This window comes from Hordeum vulgare, chromosome 3H (genome assembly GCF_904849725.1).
Source record: "Hordeum vulgare subsp. vulgare chromosome 3H, MorexV3_pseudomolecules_assembly, whole genome shotgun sequence".
NCBI classification, from domain to species: Eukaryota; Viridiplantae; Streptophyta; class Magnoliopsida; order Poales; family Poaceae; genus Hordeum; species Hordeum vulgare.
The window spans coordinates 562,017,874-562,039,193 of record NC_058520.1 but is presented as its reverse complement, the minus strand read 5'-3'; the positions used below and the strand labels follow the sequence as shown (position 1 = coordinate 562,039,193).

Here is a 21,320-nt window from a genome sequence, read left to right as displayed (position 1 = left end):
AAACTAATTCTGCAAAAGACTGTCAACAGGTCTAGAAAGAATTGGTCTAAGAAGCTCGATGATGCACCGTGGGCTTATAGAACTGCCTATAAGAATCCCATGGGCATGTCTCCATACAAAATGGTGTATGGTAAAGCATGTCACTTACCTCTTGAGCTAGAGCATAAAGCTTATTGGGCAATCAAAGAGCTCAACTTTGATTTCAAACTTGCCAGTGAGAAGAGGTTATTTGATATTAGCTCGCTTGATGAGTGGAGAACTCAGGCATATGAGAATGCCAAGCTGTTCAAAGAGAAGGTTAAGAGGTGGCATGATAAGAGGATACAAAAGCGTGAGTTCCACGTAGGTGATTATGTCTTGCTATATAACTCTCGTTTAAGATTCTTTACAGGCAAGCTTCTCTCTAAATGGGAAGGTCCCTATGTTGTTGAGGAAGTATATCGTTCCGGTGCTATCAAGATCAACAACATGGAAGGTAATTGTCCGAGAGTGGTAAATGGGCAGAGAATCAAGCAATATATCTCAGGTACTCCCATAAATGTTGAAAGCAATATTATCAATACCATAACTCCGGAAGAATACCTAAGGGATATTTATCAGCCTATTTCAGACTCCGAAAATGAAGAGGTATGTGATTCGGTAAGAAAACAGAGTCCAAAACTTTTCTAGTAGGAAATTTTCTCCGTTTTGGAATATTTGAAAAAATACAAAAATTGGAAGTAGTCCGGAAAGTGCGCGAGGAGGCGACAAGCCTGCACGGCGGGGCCCACCCCCTGGCCGCGCCGTGAGGGCTTGTGGCCACCTCGTGCGCCTCCCGGACTCCGTTTTCGTGCAGGGTACTCCTTCTGGTCTGAAAAAATCATTATATATACTTCCATTTGGTCTGACCCGTGCATCACGCAGATTTCCTCTGTTTTTCGTTTCGAGCCTGTTTCTGTTGCAGATCTAGATCGCAATGACTTCCCCAAAAGCTCCGAAGGACAAGATCTTCGAGAAAGTCATCAATCCCTACCTCACGGAAGTGCTGCAACACCCTCAATCTATTGAGATGTGTGAGGGGATGTTGCACATCCGTGATGTTGAGGGGCCTAAGAAGACCGGAAGCATGGACACGGGGCTTGAAGCAATGGAGCAACAAGTCTTCAAGTGCCAGGGGATGGTGGAGCATGGACTCAACGCCAACCACATGATGATCATGGAGTTCACCAACAAGCGCAGGATTGATGCCAATGACATTGGGAAGCACCTCTCCAGGATCTATGACAGGGTTGATCAACTCCAAGGCCAGATCTATGACCTGCAGAACCAAAACTGTGAGTATGAGTATAGATTTAAATCAATAAAGTTGGTTGCAGATTTGAGGATTTCGGGGACTCGTTCATCTTTCCATGATGGAGCACCTATGCCTTGGAAGACGGAGGATCAAACTCATGTTGCAACAACTCCACCATCACCACCAAAGGAAGACAACTGAGCATTGGTATGGGCAATCCCCTTGGCTTTTGCCAAGCTTGGGGGAGTTGCCCCGGTATCGTATCACCATCACATCTTTTGCCTTTACCTTTGTTTTAGTTTTCCTTTTCAGTTTTATTTTTCTTTAGTAGTTTAAAAGTCTTAGTGTTTTAGTCTTGAGTTTTGCTTTGTGTCACCCCCGATGTATTCTTGCTTGTGAGCCTTATAATAAAGAGTGTCTTAGTTGAAGGGCTTTGCCTCTTGCCATGATCAAAAGTGTGAGAATAGAACAAAAGCATGAAAGATCATGTAATGATCTTATTGGAAGTGATAGCTTCACATATAAAAAGGATGATGATTGAAACTTGTTGAGGGTAGGCAAATATAGACCTTGGTCATGGTTGCAATTAATAGGAAGTGATAAGGAAGGAGAGGTTCACATATAAATATATCATCTCTGACACCATCTATGATTGTGAACACTCACTAAACTATTGCATGCCTAGAAGTAGATGTTGGACAAGGAAGACAACATAATGAATTGTGTTTGCTTGGCTCTGAACAATGTTATATGATTAGAGATCCCTTAGCATGTGACGATTGCTTCCACCTCATATTAGCCAAAACTCCCGCACTAAGTAGAGATACTACTTGTGCATCCATAAACCTTCAAACCAGTCTTGCCATGAGTGTCCACCATACCTACCTATGGATTGAATAAGATCCCTCAAGTAAGTTGTCATCGGTGCAAGCAATAAAAATTGCTCTCTAATATGTATGATCTATTATTGTGTGGAAAATTAGCTTTATACGAACCTGTGATGAGGAAGACATAAAAGCGACAAACTGCATAATAAAGTTCTTTATCACATGAGGCAATATAAAGTGACATTCCTTAGCACTAAGAGGACATGCATCCAAACCTCAAAAGCGCATGACAACCTCATGATCTGCTTCCCTCTACGAAGGGCCTATCTTGTAACTTTACTTTTTGCCCTCTAAAGAGTCATGGTGATCTTCACCAATTCCTTATTTTGCCTTTGTCTTGGCTACCGTCACATGCTTGGGAAAGATCTATATTCATATGTCAACTTGGAGGTAGGCATTCATGAATTATTATTGTTGACATTACCCTTGAGGTAAGCAGTTGGGAGGAAAAACTGTAAGCCCCTATCTTTCTCTGTGTCCAGCTGAAACTTTGATCTCATGAGTACCACGTGAGTTGTAGCAATTGTAGAGAACGAAAGAATGATTGAGCATGTGGATTTGCTTTACAAGCTCTTATTTGACTCTTTCTAATGTTGTGATAAATTGCAATTGCTTCAATGACTAAAGGCTATCGGTTGTTACTTCTCGGTAAGGTTCTTGATCCATGCTTTACTTTGTGAAGGAATTATCACTTTAGCATGAGAGATTATATGTTGGTATTGATGTTCTAATCTTGATCATGATGCATGCATGTTCCTATCTTGTTTTGTCGACACCTCTCTCCCTAAACATGTGGACATATTTATTGAGCTCGGCTTTCGCTTGAGGACAAGCGAGGTCTAAGCTTGGGGAAGTTGATACGTCCATTTTGCATCATGTTTTCATGTTGATATTTATCGCTTCTTTGGCTGTTATTTCACTTCACGGTACAATTCTTATGCCTTTTATCTCTTATTTTGCAAGGTTTACATGAAGAGGGAGAATTTTGACAACTGGAATTTTGGCCTGAAAGTGGAGCAAAGTTGAGATACCTATTCTGCACAACTCCAAACGCCGTAAAAATCAACGAGGAATTTTTTCCCGATTTATCAAAAATACTGGGCCGAAGAAGTGCCAGAGGGGCACCACGGGGTGCCCACAAGCGTGCACGGCGCGGCCACCCCCCAGACCGCGCCATGAGGGCTTGTGGGCAGCCCACTGGCCCACTTGCTCCCCTCTTTTGCTATATGGAGGGTTTCGTCCAGGAAAAAATGAAGGGGGAGCTTTTTCGTGGTTTCGCCGCCACCACGAGGCGGAACTTGAGCAGAACCATTCTAGAGCTCCGGCAGGACGATCCTGCCAGGGAAACTTCTCTCACGGAGGGGGAAATCGTCGCCATCATCATCACCAACACTCCTCTCATCGGAGGGGACTCGTCACCATCAACATCTTCATCAGCACAATCTCATCTCCAAACCCTAGTTTATCTCCTGTAACCAATCTGCATCTCGCGACTTCGATTGGTACTTGTAAGGTTGCTAGAAGTGTTGATTACTCTTTGTAGTTGATGCTAGTTGGATTACTTGGTGGAAGGGTTTATGTTCAAATCCTTGAGGCTACTCATTACACCTCTGATCATGATTATGATTATGCTTTGTGAGTAGTTACTTTTGTTCCTGAGGACATGGGATAAGTCATGCTAATAATAGTCATGTGAATTTGGTATTCATTCGGTATTTCGATATGTTGTATGTTGTTTTTCCTCTAGTGGTGTTATGTGAACGTCGACTACATAACACTTCACCATTATTTGGGCATAGAGGAAGGCATTGGGAAGTAGTAAGTAGATGATGGGTTGCTAGAGTGACAGAAGCTTAAACCCTAGTTTATGCGTTGCTTCATAAGGGGCTGATTTGGATCCACTAGTTTAATGCTATGGTTAGACTTTGTCTTAATTCTTCTTTTGTAGTTGCGGATGCTTGCTAGAGGGGTTAATCATAAGTGGAACGCCTGTCCAAGTAAGGGCGGTACCCAAGCGCCGGTCCACCCACATATCAAACTATCAAAGTAACGAACGCGAATCATATTAACATGATGAAACTAGCATGACAAAAATTCCCATGTGTCCTCGGGAGCGTTTTTCCTCCGATAAGACTTTGTCCAGGCTTGTCCCTTGCTACAAAAGGGATTGGGTCACTTTGCTGCACCTTTGCTACTTTTGTTACTTGTTACTTGCTACGAATCATCTCACCACAAAATCACTTGTTACCGACAATTTCAGTGCTTGCAGATTTTTCCTTGCTGAAAACCACTTGTCAGATCCTTCTGCTCCTCGTTGGGTTCAACACTCTTACTTATCGAAAGGACTACGATTGATCCCCTATACTTGTGGGTCATCATGGCTCGTCTGCCCTACCTCTTCCGCCTATAAATTCAGAAAATTTCCCAAACTGCGAAAAAGATCCACGAAAATACTTTTCCGCCGCCGCAAGCTTCTGTCTCCGCAAGATCCCATCTGGGGCACGTTCTGGTGCTGTGCCAGAGGGGGGATTCGGATACGGAGGGCTTCTTCATCAACACCATGACCTCTCCGATGATGCGTGAGTAGTTCACCATAGACTTACGGGTCCATAGCTAGTAGCTAGATGGCTTCTTCTCTCTCTTGGATCTTCAATACAAAGTTCTCCATGATCTTCATGGAGATCTATCCGATGTAATCTTCTTTTGCAGTGTGTTTGTCGAGATCCGATGAATTGTGGATTTATGATCAGATTATCTATGAATCTTATTTGAGTTTCTTCTGATCTCTTATATGCATGATTTCATATCCTTGTAATTCTCTTCGAGTTGTGGGTTTTGTTTGGCCAACTTGATCTATGATTTTTGCAATGGGATAAGTGTTTGGTTTTGGGTTCATACCGTGCGGTGACCTCACCCAGTGACAGAAGGGGTAGCGAGGCACGCATCGTGTTGTTGCCATCAAGGGTAAAAAGATGGGGTTTTCATCATTGGTTTGAGTTTATCCCTCTACATCATGTCATCTTGCTTAAAGCGTTACTTTGTTCGTCATGAACTCAATACACTAGATGCATGCTGGATAGCGGTCGATGTATGGAGTAATGGTAGTAGATGCAGAAAGTATGGGTCTACTTGTCTCGGACGTGATGCCTATATGTATGATCATTGCCTTAGATATCGTCATGACTTTGCGCGGTTCTATCAATTGCTCGAGAGTAATTTGTTCACCCACCATATTATTTGCTATTTTGAGAGAAGCCTCTAGTGAACACTATGGCCCCCGGGTCTACTTCACACCATATTTTCAGTCTTACAATTTTACTTCGTTGCACTTTCCGCCTTCAGATCTCTCTTTGCAATCAATCTTGAAGGGATTGGCAACCCCTTTATAGTGTTGGGTGCAAGTTCTTTTGTGTTTGCACAGGTACTCTGGACTTGGCGCGATTCTCCTACTGGATTGATACCTTGGTTCTCAAACTGAGGGAAATGCTTACTGCTCCTGTGCTGCATCGCCCTTTCCTCTTCAAGGGAAAAACCAACGCAAGCTCAAGAGGCAGCACAAGGATTTTTGTTGCCGTAGCAGTTATATGATCTCATGGTCATAGGAACAAATACTTGACACGCAGAAAACAATAGCAACAAAACGACACGATCAATATGCTACGTTCATAGTTTGGGTCTATTCCATCACATGATTCTCCTAATGATGTGATCCAATTATCAAGTGACAACACTTGCACATAGCCAGAAAACCTTGACTATCATTGATCAACTCGCTAGCCATCTAGAGGCTTGTTAGGGACATTGTTTTGTCTATGTATCCACACATGTATCTATGATTTCATTCAATACAGTTATAGCATGGATAATAAATGATTATCTTTAAACAGGAAATAATAATAACTATTTATCATTACCTCTAGGGCATATTTCCAACAGTTGATGTAGTGGAACATCTTCACGATCCAAATCGTAGCCCGTCCCGCAATCCCATCACGATCCATCCCGATCTAGTGTCGAACTCGAACGGATAGCACCTCCGCGTTTAGCACACGTACAGCTCGATGACGATCACTGCCTTCTTGATCCAGCAAGAGGAGCGGAGAGGTAGATGAGTTCGCCAGCATGACGGCGTGGTGGTGGTGGTGGTGAACTAATCCAGCACGGCTTCGCCAAGCTTTACCGAACTAATCTAGATGAAGGAGACAATCTATGGAGGAGAGGGCAACACGTGGCTTTTCAGGTGGTGGCTGCCCTCAAAACCTCCACTATATATAGGAGGAAGAGGGATGTGGGATGCCTTGCCCTCTCCTCCAAGGAGGAGAGGTTCGACCGAATCCAAGGGGGAGGAGTCCTCCTCCAATTAGGTTTGGTGGAGGAGGACTCCCCTTCCTTGTGGGATTTCCCTTCCTTCTTTCTTCTCTTTTCCTTTTCTTTTACACTTGGCCGAAGTAGGCTTATTGGGCTGGTCGCACCAGCCCACTAAGGGCTGGTGCACCACCTTTAGGCCTATTAGGTCCTCTCCCGGGTGGGTGGCCCTCCCGGTGAAACCCCGGAACCCATTCGTCACTCCCGGTACTTTACCGTTAATGCCCGAAAACTTTCCGGAAGCCAAATGCAACTTTCCTATATATCAATCTTTACCTCCGGACCATTTCGGAGCTCCTCATGTCGTCCTAGATATCATCCGGGACTCCGAACAACTATCGTTCACCAACATACATAACTCAATAATACCGAAATGTCACTGAACCTTAAGTGTGCAGACCCTATGGGTTCGAGAACTATGTAGCATGACCTGAGACACTCTCCGGTCAATAACCAATAGCGGGACCTGGATGTCCATATTGGATCCTACAAATTCTATGAAGATCTTTATCGATCGAACCTCTATGTCAAGGATTCAGTTAATCCCGTATGTTATTCCCTTTGTCCATTGCTATGTTACCTCCCGAGATTCGATCGTTGGTATCTCCATACCTATTTCAATCTCGTCACCGGCAAGTCTCTTTACTCATTCCGTAATACAAGATACCGTGACTAACTCCTTACTCATTTTTCTTGCAAGGCTTATTGGGATGTTGTATTACCGAGTGGGCCACGGGATACCTCTCCGTCACACGGAGTGACAAATCCCAGTCTTAATCCATGCCAACCCAACAGACACCTTCGGAGATACCTGTAGAGCACCTTTATAGTCACCGAGTTATGTTGTGACATTTGATACACACAAGGTATTCCTCCGGTGTCCGGGAATTGCATGATCTCATGGTCATAGGAACATACACATTGACATGCAGAAAATAGTAGCAATAAACTGACACGATCATATGCTATGTTCATATTTTAGGTCTTTTCCATCACATCATTCTCATAATGATGTGATCCCATTATCAAACGACATCTCATGTCTATGGCCAGGAAACCTTGACCATCTTTGATCAACGAGCTAGTCCTTCAGAGGCTCACTTGGGACAGTGTGTTGTCTATGTATCCACACATGTATATGAGTTTCCAATCAATACAATTCTAGCATGGATAATAAACGGTTATCATGAACAAGGAAATATAATAATAACTAAGTTATTATTGCCTCTAGGGCATATTTCCAACACTTTCTCGGTAACAAGTATTTACTTCATGCATGTATAAAAATAGAGTTAACCTTGTGTAGGTTGCACCATAGCATGTAATAGTACTTATTATATTTGTGTTTTCCTGCATGTTCTTGAAAACACTCTATTGCAATGGTTAGACAATTGAGTAGAATCATCTAATGGGGATCTACAAAATCAAATTCATGGTTCAATTATCCCAAGACATGCCAATTAAGCAATTCATTGCATATCAATTCCTAAAATGTTCTCTCACGTGCAATTTTTATGAAAATTCCAAAAACACTACAATTGCTCGTAGTATTTGGTATCTTCTTAGGAATTCATGGTTATACAAATGAGATCAATTTGTGCCATGTGCCTTGCTCTTATGTTAGGATCGCATGTGCATGATAATGGATTCACTTGTGCATATCACGTTCTTATCAATTGTGACTATTTTATGTATGCAAGTTTCTTTGTGGATACATAGACTACTATTGTCCACTTAAAAATTTATGCACATAAGTAAGTTCCCATCTTTGCGATATCACTTGATCCTTGTCGGTCACTTGGTTCCTTCCTTATTGATTCATTGGTAGTATCGGTAAGAGGTTGCGAAGTGAGTGCTTGTATGTTTTGGATAAAATCTTATCCACTCATGTGTTTGGATGGATTTTGGACCCATACTTATCATAATGATCGATTTGGATATTCACATTATATCTTGTCCATAATATGTTGTTTGGATCTTTGAATGTTTCCCTCACATGTCGAATGCTTATTTTCATATCATATCTATTGCAATATCTAGATCCCGAGCTCCTCAAATTTCCTGTCATTAAATATGTGCATTTTATTCCACTCACATCTTGTAATATGCATACTCTAAGGAGCAACTCATTGTCTTCGAGATTTGTCCCATTTTGGCATTTGTTGCCAATGGGGGAGAAGCTTAGAGGATTTAAGATAATCTAAAAGTGCCTATGTCTTATTGTTTATTGCATGAATGAATATATATATATAGAAAACTCCACCTAGTATGTCAACCAATATATGCAAGAAAATTCATAGTTCGTTCAGACATGCATATGTTGTGGGGGAGCTTGCTCTATATATTGTGGTTCTACCAACATAAAATCCTTGTGTGGTATTTTGATGTTAGTACACCGAGTGTGATAAACTCAAGTATTTTTGTGACACTTAACGCTATCAAACCATCCCAACTATTCAACATATCCTTGGGTAAATTGCATACTTGTGTTAAAATTCATTATATAAATCCTCTTGTTGAGATTGTCATCAACTACCAAAATGGGGGAGATTGAAAGTGCATGTAGTTCCCATGCATGGTTTTGGTAATTGATGACAATCCTAATGGACTTATGTTTGCATTGCATTGTACATTTGAAGGAATGTTCTATTTGCAATACATGAAGAATATCGGATGAATTGAAGTATGTTTGTTCCATGAATATGCAAGAAGGATCTCAAATGAATGTCATATACATATTGTTGTGCATGCATCAAGGATGAGCTCAATGATTGAATCAAATATGATACGATCGAGATGAATTCCACGTGATGAACAAGATATGATCTATGTGGAGTTCATTGAGGATCTCATACATTCTCATGCTTTGGCTTATGGTTTGACCCATGATGGATCAAGATCCTCAGAGAATAATTAAAGAGAAGAATTCTACATATGTCTTGAAAATAGGATCATGATGAGCTCATATGTTGAGTCATGGATGATTATGTCTTGAAGCAAGTAATTCAAGTGAATAATTCATTGTGCCTCTCAGGAAACTATGTTGTATCGTGAAGACGAGCAAGTTATAGCCAATATGAGATTCATGGAGAAACTTGATATGGTCATGGTGAATTGAGATATTGGTAATCATTTCTTAAAGCAATGAAGCCTAACAAGAAATAAAGATTAATCATGGATCAAAGATAAATGTTGACCAAGACGAAGATCAAAGAGTTAACTCAAAGTTGGTCATCACATAAGCGCAAATGATGTACCACATGGGATCTTGTGGTATGGTAAGTAATTGTCAATTTCACTTTGTGTACTAACCCATACTATGTGTTGTCTATGTCTATGAGGGTTAGGTAATTCTCATCGTCTCGCATCAAGATAGAGATTCCAAGTGTCCATGAGAGGATGACATCAAGTGTTCATGATCATGTTTGACAAGGGCAAGTTCAAGATAACCATCCCTAAGGATTACATGCTTGAAGCTTGTGGATGTTCACATGATGGACAAGTGAAGATGAATACAAAGCAAGGCTTTCCACGTTGTGTATGGGAGTGCTACTTGAAGACTTCATCAATGTCTTGCTTTCAGCTTGAGCCAAGAGGAAAGAATAACATCAAGCTCAAGTGAAAGGCTTGACTCAAAGGTATTAGTTCCTTTGACGTTAGTGGTGTGGAGTGACGATCACCGAATAAACATATACACTCAAGAATGGATTATCGGTAGCTATGTAGTGTAGCTCTTTTATGATTTTTGAGTTTTAGGGATGTCGCACTATTAAGAGGGGATCAAATGGTTTCATAATCGACTTGCTCAAGTAAACATCTTCTATACACAATTCCACTCCTATCATATATCCCAAAGTAAAATCGTTAGCCAAATAGGGTTCCCCAAATTCTATACTCAAACCTTTGCATTGATTGCATCGTGAAAATCATCAGGGAATCAACTCTTCATATAAATAAGTTTTGGAAAACCATTTCTCAGATCTGTCAAAATTAACACTTCAAAGCCTCTGTCTAGGGCGGAACTTTCGGGACGGCCGGAACTTATGGGGACCAGAATGTCCCGGGAGCTTTCGGCCAACCAGAGAAACTGCCAGCCTCTGTGCAAGGTTTCTATTTAGGCCGAAACCTTGCCGGACCCTGGTCGGAACTTCTGGGCACCGGAACTTTGAGGGCGGCAGGAACTTCCGGGCTCCGTATCTTCCGTCCCATCCTCACTGCTTCTGAGGGACTCCAACCGGGTGCATTTATTCTGTTGAAGCCGGAATCTGCCCGGAACCTGGCCAAAACTTCCAGGTTCCGGAACCTCCGGTCCCCTCGGAACTTCCGGGGTTGGCTGAAATCTGGCCCTAACGGCTGGACTTCTTCCCCACCTATAAATAGCCCTTCTTCCCCAATGATAAACAACTTTTGGATCTGAGATTTCCCCATTGTTTTGAGCTTCTCTCCTCCTCCCCAAGCCTCAAAACTCCAATCCATTTGGGGGGGGGGGTATCCCATGGATCTAGGGTTCATTTGTTGACCTCCTCCATTGTTCCTCTCCTCTTCCATCCCTCCATAGCATTAGTTACTTTTGGTGGGCTTTGATAGAGATGGATTTGAGCATTCTTGTGGTAAACCCCAAAGATATTTCCGAGAGTTCTTGAGAGAGATTTCATACAAGCATACATCCACTGTTCCTCTCTCTTTTGACCAAAGCAATTTGTGATTTGAGCAAGTCTTGAGCATTTCCCCTTTGATCTTGTTACTCTTGGAGGTTGGAGACTCCTAAACAGTAGGAGTGCTTTAGTGAGGAATCAACTTGTGATTTGTCCCCCAAAAAGTTTGTGGAGGTTTGGAGGCCGCCTCAAGGTCTACCACTAGTGGTTGGGAATCGCCTTAGTGGTGATATCTCAAGGAGAATAGGGTGAGCCTTCGTTGCGTTGGTGTGCCCTCGTGGTAACATCCACCTCTCTAACGGTGACTAGCTTCCCTCCATGGCAGTGAACATCGGGATACATGCTCATCTCCGTGACTTCGGTTATCCATAACCCTAACTCCTTACATGTGGTTTACCTTGGTTACTTGAGCGTACATTCAATACATATTGCTGTCCTCCTTATATTGTGTTGGCTATTTCCCTGTAAAGATTAATTATTTAGGCCTACACATTATATCCCGCAATTCATACTTGCTACTATTGATATATCTTGTGTTTAGTGTGAATTGCTAACTTGTGTCATACTCTTACATATCTTGTGATATTGCTCAAGTAAGTTTGTGTAAATTACTTGTGCTAGTGGGTAATCTTGTTGTGCTCATCTTAGTAGAAGAAGTTGTTGGTGCACTTAATTGAGCCTAGTATATTTAGGATTTGTGCTTGAAAAGTATCTTCTTAGTTTATTTCCGCATTAGGATAAAACCAAATTCGTAGAAGTTTTTAAAACCCCTATTCACCCCCTCTAGGCAATATCATGGTCCTTTCACTTGCGCTGATTGATCACACTGCCACCTTATACTTGTGGGTCATCAATGTACATTTCACCCTATACTTGCGTGTCATCAACGTACATTCCACCTAGAGATTACTTCGTCTGACGTATAGCTAGATCCCATCTGCTTTGATCGATGAGGAGCTAACTGGATACCTAAGTCTTATATTGAGTGCCATGACACCAAGGAGTTCATGTTATTGCTCACCAGCCTGCCTTGCCATGGGGAGTTCATCTAGATCATAATTGCACACTCGGCTAGTGACTTCGGCGTGCTGCACCAAGCATGACATCCTCACTGGGCATCGGTGATGGTGTTTAAATATAACATTGACCCAACAATCTTGAAGCCTTTAGTTTTCCTTTAAGCGTTCAATCCCATTCAATAAGTTTTTTTTAAACAATTTATTCATCACGTCAGATTGTTTGGAGGTGTCCTTAGACTAAAAAGAATCAGTTGAAGGTGGTGAACATATTCATGAAGTATGGGAAACTATAGCTAGCATGGTGGTTCATGAGTTCACTCCTTGAACATGAAGCTTCAGTGACACATCATTTTAGGCCTACTTCATAGAACATTGGCTACAAGTGTTGGAGTTTTTCTCAAAATTTTCAGTCTCAAATAGAAGTACGTGTAGATTCAAGCCTCTCTTTTGATGACCCACTTGCCTTTACAAGCATAAACTCCTGTTCTTCTTGTAGCCAGATCGCCATCGACTTTAGATTTTTCAACATAGTTTTCATTTACCTGGCTAAAGCGACGGCGACTAGAAGCATTTGAGCTGCTTCTACTCCTTGGACCATCACGAATACTCTTGCTGGCTTCTTCTCCCTTACTCAAGCCCCCCAGCTTAGGTGTACCACATATCAAGAGAGATTAATGGCGTAGCTCATAGCTTTGTTTCTGGTGTTTTCATGATTTCGTCCAGCGCTTGTGTTATACTCAGGAAGACAAGGCGGCAGCGACTCCCTGAAGATGGAATAAGGTTCTCCCCTTCCGCCCCTGTTCTCGTGATGTGTCTAGCTTCGTCAGAGCGCGAATGAAGGTGCATCTCCGTCGGATCTCACGGGATTCGTTCGGTGTTGGTTTTAGGTAGATCCTCTTGGATCCAGTCTTCGTTCTTGTGTCTATAGGTTGGATTTCTTTCGATTTATACCTCACTTCATGGACGACGGTTGCTGTTTTGGTGCGCTAGTCCCGTGGGACCTTAGCACGACAACTTTCCAAGTGTCTACTACAACAAGTTTGATCCGGTTTCAGTAAAGGAGGGGTGATGACGACGACACATTTTCAGCTTGCTTCAGTATTTTATTATTATTCCCGTGTTCTTTGGACTGTCATGCTATGATGAATAGATCGAAAGTTTTATCAAAAAAAGTTACAAGTAGTGCTTCAAAACCTGACATTATTTTTTTTGCGAGGTAAAGCTGACATTAGTTGTTTTGCTTCAGCTCACAGGAACTTGTATTGTCCTATAGTTTATCTTCTTTCTAATTTTAATTTTCAGGCCTATGCACTTCATGTCATAAGATGGTACCGAGTTGAATGAAATTTCAAAACAAAACTTATTTGAAAAGGGTCAAAGATTGACACACCCGTCAAAACAATGTAGAGGGACCGTCATTGTTGAGACTTCCGAACGCCTGAATTCAAAAGCTGAAACAAGGAACATATCTGAATTTGATCATTCGAGGAGACCATACGATTTCCTGCGAAAAACGATACCCAAAGAAAAGCAAAGGGAGCGGTTTACTAAATAAGAACAAAAAAGGGGGACGGATTTGTGTAAAAATAAACAGCTTGTCGCACGCACCGGGGGTTTTTCCTCGCAGCCTCCGCCCTCGCGACTCGTGAGCCATCTCCCCACACCCCGCCTCCCCGATGCCGCCCAAATCCAAGGCCGCGGCGGCCGCCGCCGCCGCGGAGCCGGTCTCCGTGGAGGACCTCTTCACGGCGCTCCACCGCCACATCGAGGCCGGCGAGTTCCCCCAGGCCGCCAAGGTCGCCGACCAAGGTCAGGCACCAAATCTCCTCCCTCCCCCCGTCTCCCCTACGCGCCCCTGGCGCCCTGCCCTACCCACCACTGACGCACGCGTGTGATTCTGCAGTCCTCGCGGCGTCGCCGGGCGACGAGGACGCGGTGCGATGCAAGGTGGTCGCGCACATCAAGTCCGACGCGACGGACAAGGCGCTCGCGGCCATCCGCGCCGCCGAGCGCCTCCCCATCGATCTCAGCTACTACAAGGTGACGCCAGCTGATCCTCTCTCTCCCGTGGTAGTTTCGATGGATCTGTATGCGTGAACTTGTTTTCGTGACTGCGTGGTGATAGAATCTTTGGATCGAGTAGGCTTAGTAGGCTGCGGTTTTAGGATCTGGCAGTAGTCAGATCTGTTTGTGCTGATGCCCGAAGGTAAAACCTGGCTATCTGGGTGGGTAAACGGAAGTTTGCGAAGCAATTAACCTTTGGAGCTTCCAATGTCAAATATAGTTCAACCTTATGCTGTCAACTCTGCATATGAAGTAGAATTTTCTTGGAGAACAGCATTGCTTAGCAGAGTGTGCCATCGAGATTTGTAATTTGGCATGATTGTTGGCTTGTTTCATACTACTGATCACATCCGCGTGCACTTCTTCACTTGCAATGCATACTATTCCAGGGGAGGGAAGGGGAAATTTTGTGAACGGTTGATTGGGGTATGTCAAGAACCTGTGGCTCTGCAAGTTAAATATGTGTGCTGAAGCATTTTTTTCATTATGATTCTCGGACTTCAGTTTGGAATTTGAGGTTCCATTGAGTACAATGTCCATCATTGCATGAGACTTTATACATTTCTGTTTTCTTTGTCTGTTCTGATACTGAGCAGCTGTAACTATTTCTTAGGTCAGACTGTTATGGTAAACTTGGTCTGTAACTATTTCGTATGTCAGACTGTTATGGTGAACTTGGTCTTTGACACCTTATAATTGTTAATTTCCACCAACTTTTCAAATCTTCACATGGTCACCTCTTTTGATTTGTCGCATGGCTTTATGATCTACCATACTTTGTGTGAAGCATTAGGTAACGGTGTTTAATATTCACCAATGAAGGCAGCCTAGTTGATGGCTAGTATGGCAAAGTGTTTTATTCACCAATGTTTTAGAGTAGATAGAAGTAGAATTGTAGATGAACTAAGATTGTATTCAATTCTCAATGAAGTGCTGAACTTTGACATTAGGATCCGTACTTTCGTATTGTTTTCTTCTTCTTTGAATTGTTCTATGCATTTCTAAGACTGAGGACATATACTCACCGGCAATAAAATAATAAGATCCGCAATTGTGCTAAGTACTACTTTTATCTATGTTCAGGCATACTGCTACTACAGGCAAAATAAATTGCAAGAAGCTCTGGATATATTGAATGGTCAAGAAGAAACAGCTGCTGTTCTCCAGCTGGAATCCCAGATCTATTACCGATTAGGAAGAATGAATGATTGCATGAATAGCTACGAGAAGCTCCAAAAGTTTAAGGTTGACTCAATAGATCTAAAGATAAATATCATCGCTGCTCTAGTTGCTGGTGGAAGGGCTTCTGAAGTACAGGCAGCCATGAAGGCACAAAAGGTTGATCTTACCACTAGAGCACTCAGAGATACTAGGAGCTTCGAGCTGGCATATAATTCGGCTTGCACCTTGATAGAAAATAAAAAGTATTCAGAAGCTAAAGAGCAGCTGGACTTGGCGAAAAGGTAATTTTTCTGGTGAACTATTCGTTCATTGCAAAGATAATCCAATGGACACCACTTCTCCAGTAATATTAGAGCCTTGGCAAACATTAAAAATCTTATTTAGTTCATAGTTCTAGCTGTTTCACTCTTTCCCATAATCGTAGGTTTCTATTTATGGATAGGCCACTCAGCTAGGAAAGTTATGCATGATCACTCGTGCCATTGGCCGGTCTTTTCTCGAATGCACACGAGTGTGCGCACTATATATTAAAGAAGGGGTGGGGAAAGAACCCCATTGGCCAGTCTATTAAGCTCCTACAATTAGCTGTACTTTAATTTCTTATTTTATTTGCAGAATCGGGAAAGAGGAGCTTATGGTGGAAGATTACGCAGAAGATGAGATTGAATATGAATTAGCTCCTGTGTCTGCTCAGCTTGCTTATGTACAGCAGGTACCTAAATCTGGTTCAGTTCTCTTGTGTGCCAAATTTTATTGAACCGTATTAACGTCATATATCTATTTTGAGCCACAGTGACTTATTTTTTTTTTTAAATTGTATTTTCAGCTACAAGGACAGACTCAAGAAGCTATGGAAACCTATGCCAATATGATAAACAAGAAATCAGGAGACCCCTCATCACTTGCCGTGGCAACAACCAACCTTATCTCTATAAAAGGTACAAAGGATGTTGCTGATGGCCTGAGAAAGCTTGACCGGCTTGTTGAGAAGTCTACATCACCAAACCAGCTGCAACTGATCGAGAGCCTTGAATTCAAGTTATCTTCAAGGCAAAAAGAAGCCCTGTATTCTGCTCGTGTACTTTTGCTCCTCCATGCAAATAAAATCGATCAGGTTTGCATATTTGATCCATTTCCTGTGTACCTATTTCTGTATCTATCTATACCCACTAATAAAAGAAATAGGTATTCTTAGTCCGTCATTATGTTTTACACAAACCCCCTGAGATTTTAGCCAATAAACCCGCAGTTCTTGTTTAAGTTAGAAAAAGAGGTCCGACAGTGTTTTACGTAAAGACCCCCTGAGTTATCAGATAATAAACCCGCGGTCTTTAAAAAGTAGTTGTTGTGAGAACCGAGGTTCGATTCCACCACCCGTCGGGTCTATCTAATGGGGTTAACCAAGTGAGCTAGCTTCTATACGAGTTTTAATTCAAAGGATTCGGTCTATAAAACGTCGCCTCGTTTTCTTTACAGCTACTTCCACCCGCATTACTGGGCCACATAGATGTCCTCATGGGTCTAAAGTATTGGATTTGAGCCATCGTTTGTTGGGCTTCTCAGTGCACACAGTATGGAAAACACTTCTGTTCTCCTAAACGAGCACGAGCAGACGCACATCTCCTTCTCCAGTTCTTAAAAAGAACATCCTTCTCGTGAACACACACAGACTACTTCTCCTGAATGCCTCCATGCCGCCGATCTGTCCTCTCCGGCGTCCTTCTAGATTTTGATCTCCTTCCCCTCCGCACTCGCCCTCAATCCACCCCGACGGCACACCAATCCTTCTTCATGTTGACCTCCTGGCGCCGACGGTCGTGTCCGATTTCAATCGGATTCAATGGCGTGTCCATGCAGGAAAACTAAGAACGGCTCCAACACGATGGGCATGGGTGTGAGACCCAGATTACGGATATCTTTCGGTGTCATAAAAAGAAAGCCTCGACCGGATCACATCTCAAATTTTGAAGACGTATAGTCCAATGTCGACTTCGCCGTCGCCTTTGCCGAAAGAACATCCGGCGTCGTCTCCGTCAACTTCGCTACAAGACCATACGCCGTCGCTTTCGCCGACTTTGTCAGAAGACCACCAACCATCGCCTTTGCCTACTTCATCGCAAGTATCTTTTTTCTGTGCAAATTATGATGGCAGTAGAGCTGGTTGGTCGTACCAATACCATACAATTATTGTGTGTGCATTGCAGAATTGCGCTTCTCTAATACACCCGCCATCTGCCTGGAGCCCTAGACAAATATCTTGGATAAATGGTATCCACAGTATCACATTCTGAGTCCAGCGTGCTCTCTAGATGCCATTTATTTGGGATGTGGAAGCCTTGATGAATGCTGAATCAGATTTTCAATTGGCATTCATTTTTTATTATAGGCACACAATTGTTGAATTCCACTTAGCCTAAAACAAGCATCATTAATAAACATCATCACTATGTAGGGGTTTAATTTTGGTTTTCTCTACTGGAATCACCATGGCGTGGCTTACTAGCTGTTATTGTTCTCAAGTGCTTAGCTTGGTTAAAATCACATCATGTCGTCTCAACTTTAAGAGACTTTCATGCGGAATCCTTTTTTTACTTTAATTAGAAGCCACCGTCAGATGTGAGGGATTTTGAATATTAATTCCTATGCATATATTCTGCTGCACTTGTGCTAGAGAGACAATCACATGTGTTATGTTCTGTTGTAATTCAAGTCTGATTTTTGATTGAAGTCTTTAGTGGTTCAACTCTGAAGGTTGATACAATAATTTTGCCAACTGATTTCTACTGCAGTGCTTCAAGTCTGATTGCTCCATGTTTGATTCAAGTTTAAAGTGGATACAATAATTTTGTCAAGTGATTCCTGCTGTATTTCTTCAAGTCTGATTGCTCCCTGTTTGAATCAATGAGTAAATCAATGTGTCCATGAACAAATAAACTATGTTCGTTCCCTGTTTGATTCAAATCTAAAAGTTGATACAATAGTTTTGTCAACTGAAACTAAGTTGAAACTAAGTTCTATATGTACTATAGATTATGTGAAATAAGGTAAAACTATGTCAAAATTTATATTCAAACCTAGACGGAAGTGTGCTATTCTAGCAGTGATCCTTATTACAGAAAAGAGAGTCAAAAGGCTTTATTTATCTCATGCAAATTTGTCACCGGATTAAAGTTTGAAAGAAAACAAGCTAGATATATGCTACAACACTTTGGGCATGATTCCCAATCTATTCCTTCTTGTGCAATATAAAGTCTGAAATATTGTTCGAACAAACTAAAGGCTGAAGGTTTAGCTTTTTGTTGTAATTGCACAAAATGGATGACAATGCTCAGTTAGTCATCGTAGAGGATTTTGATAACCGACCTTCAAATAAAAACTCTTACAAAGAAAGCAACCAACTATCTACAAAAAAAAGTTTTAAAATGTTCATAGTTTTACATACGTATGTTCAAACTATTTTTGTTTCAAAAAAGTCTGTTTGTAATTTCTAAAATAAAATAAAATTCCCAAAAGTATTTTTTAAGAAACATCTGTTCAAAAAATGTTCTTTTTCGAAGAAATGTTTCAATTTTCATAAAAACGTGACATGTTGTTTAAAAAGCGTTCCAGTTCTTATCAAAATGTAGATTTTTATTAAAAATAATGAAATATCCATGTTTTCGCCCGGTGCAACGCACGGGCACTTGTACTAGTTAAATTAAATGTTTGTTTCATCTATTCTGCCGATGAATTTATTTGTTGTACTTGTAAAACGTTTATATTTTCCTCTAGTGAGCTCATGTTGAATTTTAGCTAAAGTGGCATGAGTAACATGGATTTGTAGTTGCGGAACCATTGATAAATAATCCTCTGACTGAAAACTAGCATAAAGGTCTGCTTGATTGGTTAAATGGACATCATTGCTTCAGTAACCTTTACTAAGGATATTCCTACAATGTTTGATTGTGCTTAGTAACTGCATATGTTTACATCTATTTGCGCGATTGGCTTACAGAGGTTATCGATTCAAGTAACAAAATGAAACAGTTTAATATGAAAAATTCTCATCTTATGACTGGCTCCTTTCATTTATGTGTATTTGGACACATACAGCCATTTGACATTATATTGTGGCTAATTTTATTGGCAGGATCATGCTCTAGTCAGTACTATTTCCCAGCCTAGCCTTGACCAGTTAGCCTATTACTTATTTTTTTGTTTCGTTGTACATACTGACATATAGTGACTTTGTTGTATGTTTCAGGCACAAGAGTTGGTCACTGGGCTGCTTGGTATGTTTCGAGACGGTGTATTCCCTGTTTTACTTCAAGCTGCAGTTCATGTGAGAGAAAAAAAGGTCCCGAAAGCTGAAGAAGTTCTAAGTCGCTATGCTGAGAAGCATCCTGATAATTCTAAAGGAGTCCTCCTTGCACTTGCCCAGATTGCTGCCAATGCCAACCATTTTCAGGTTGCTGCTGATTCACTGTCAAAGATATCAGACATCCAGCACATGCCTGCTACAGTTGCTACACTTGTAGCTCTAAAAGAGCGTCTAAATGACTCTAATGCCGCAGCTTCTGTGCTTGATTCTGCTATCAAGTGGTGGAAAAATGCCATGACAGAAGATAACAAGTTGGATGTGTTCATGCGGGAGGCTGCTACATTTAAGCTCAACCATGGGCGTGATGAAGAGGCCTGTCAACTGTACGAGGAACTTGTGAAGAGCTATGGAAGCACCGAAGCGTTGGCTGGGCTAGTAGCAACGTCCGCACGCACTGACCTTGCGAAAGCTGAGCAATATGAGAAGCAGCTGAAACCGTTGCCGGGTCTTCAGGGAATTGACGTAAAGAGCCTGGAGAAGACATCTGGTGCAAGGCATGTAGAGCAAGCCATGAAGGTTGACACTCCGGAGGAAGTGAAGAAGCAAAAGGCTAAGAAGAGAAAGAGGAAACCTAAATATCCGAAAGGATATGATCCAGCGAACCCAGGGCCACCCCCAGATCCTGAGAGATGGCTGCCCAAGAGGGAGAGGTCGACCTACCGTCCGAAGAGGAAGGATAAGAGGGCTCAGGTCAGAGGTGCTCAAGGAGCTGTGAGTAGAGAGAAGCATGATGCGTCTGCTGCCAATGCCAGTGCCACCTCGTCGAAAGCAGCCACCTCGGCCAAGGCTCCAGAACCATCGAAGGGCTCCAACAAGTCGCGGAAGAAGAAGTCGAGGTCTTAGGTGACAAAGTTGTATGTCACAAATTAACAATATATAAAAGACACTGTCCATTTTGATATCTTGACTTTGGAGTTTTTGTGTTATTTGCATTGGATTGCCCTCAGCTGTGCTTTTAGAATCATGTTTATGGTGACTTGAGACTGTTCAGATTTTTTGAGGCTCACTGGCATATCTGGTTGAAATTCCATTCTTTACATGTTACAATAACTTTGTACTTCAACATGCTCTCCGGAGCATTATTTATTGAACCCCACCCAAAAATCCAAATACCCTAAATCAAGCATTGCTAATAATATAGCAGGGCAGAGATTGGTTGTGACTTGCAAATCACCAAATCAGAGACCTACCTTTGGTGCTCTCAACTTTCTGTAAAATTGAGGAGTGGCTTGCCGTGCAACTCCCTCTTTGTGGTCCGGAAATCGCCAGTACGCTCTTGTCCCACTCTCCAATGGGCAATAGCTTTCGACATGATTGAAAGGCTAGCTATCCAAGTTTCTTTTCTCGCATTTAGTAAGTATTCTTGGTCTGGCAATCTGGAGATTTTTTTTTTTTTTGTGGGTGAAAATTTGTATTACTCAATCACAAGGTAGACCAATCTGGAGATTTTTTTTTTTTTTTTTTTTTTTGCGGGTGAAAACTTGTATTACTCAGTCACAAGGTCCCTTACAATCA

The 21,320-nt window shown here is 41.9% G+C and overlaps 1 protein-coding gene across 1 annotated transcript; it reads left to right on the top strand.

Moving 5' to 3' along the window:
* The first annotated feature begins 13,809 nt into the window (after positions 1-13,809).
* LOC123445093 (signal recognition particle subunit SRP72-like) lies at positions 13,810-20,849 on the top strand. Its single transcript, XM_045122023.1, has 6 exons — positions 13,810-14,008; positions 14,103-14,239; positions 15,347-15,726; positions 16,061-16,157; positions 16,272-16,559; positions 19,689-20,849. The coding sequence occupies exons 1-6, from the start codon at positions 13,876-13,878 to the stop codon at positions 20,646-20,648; spliced, it is 1,995 nt and encodes a 664-aa protein (XP_044977958.1). The 5' UTR covers positions 13,810-13,875; the 3' UTR covers positions 20,649-20,849.
* Positions 20,850-21,320: the final 471 nt, after the last annotated feature.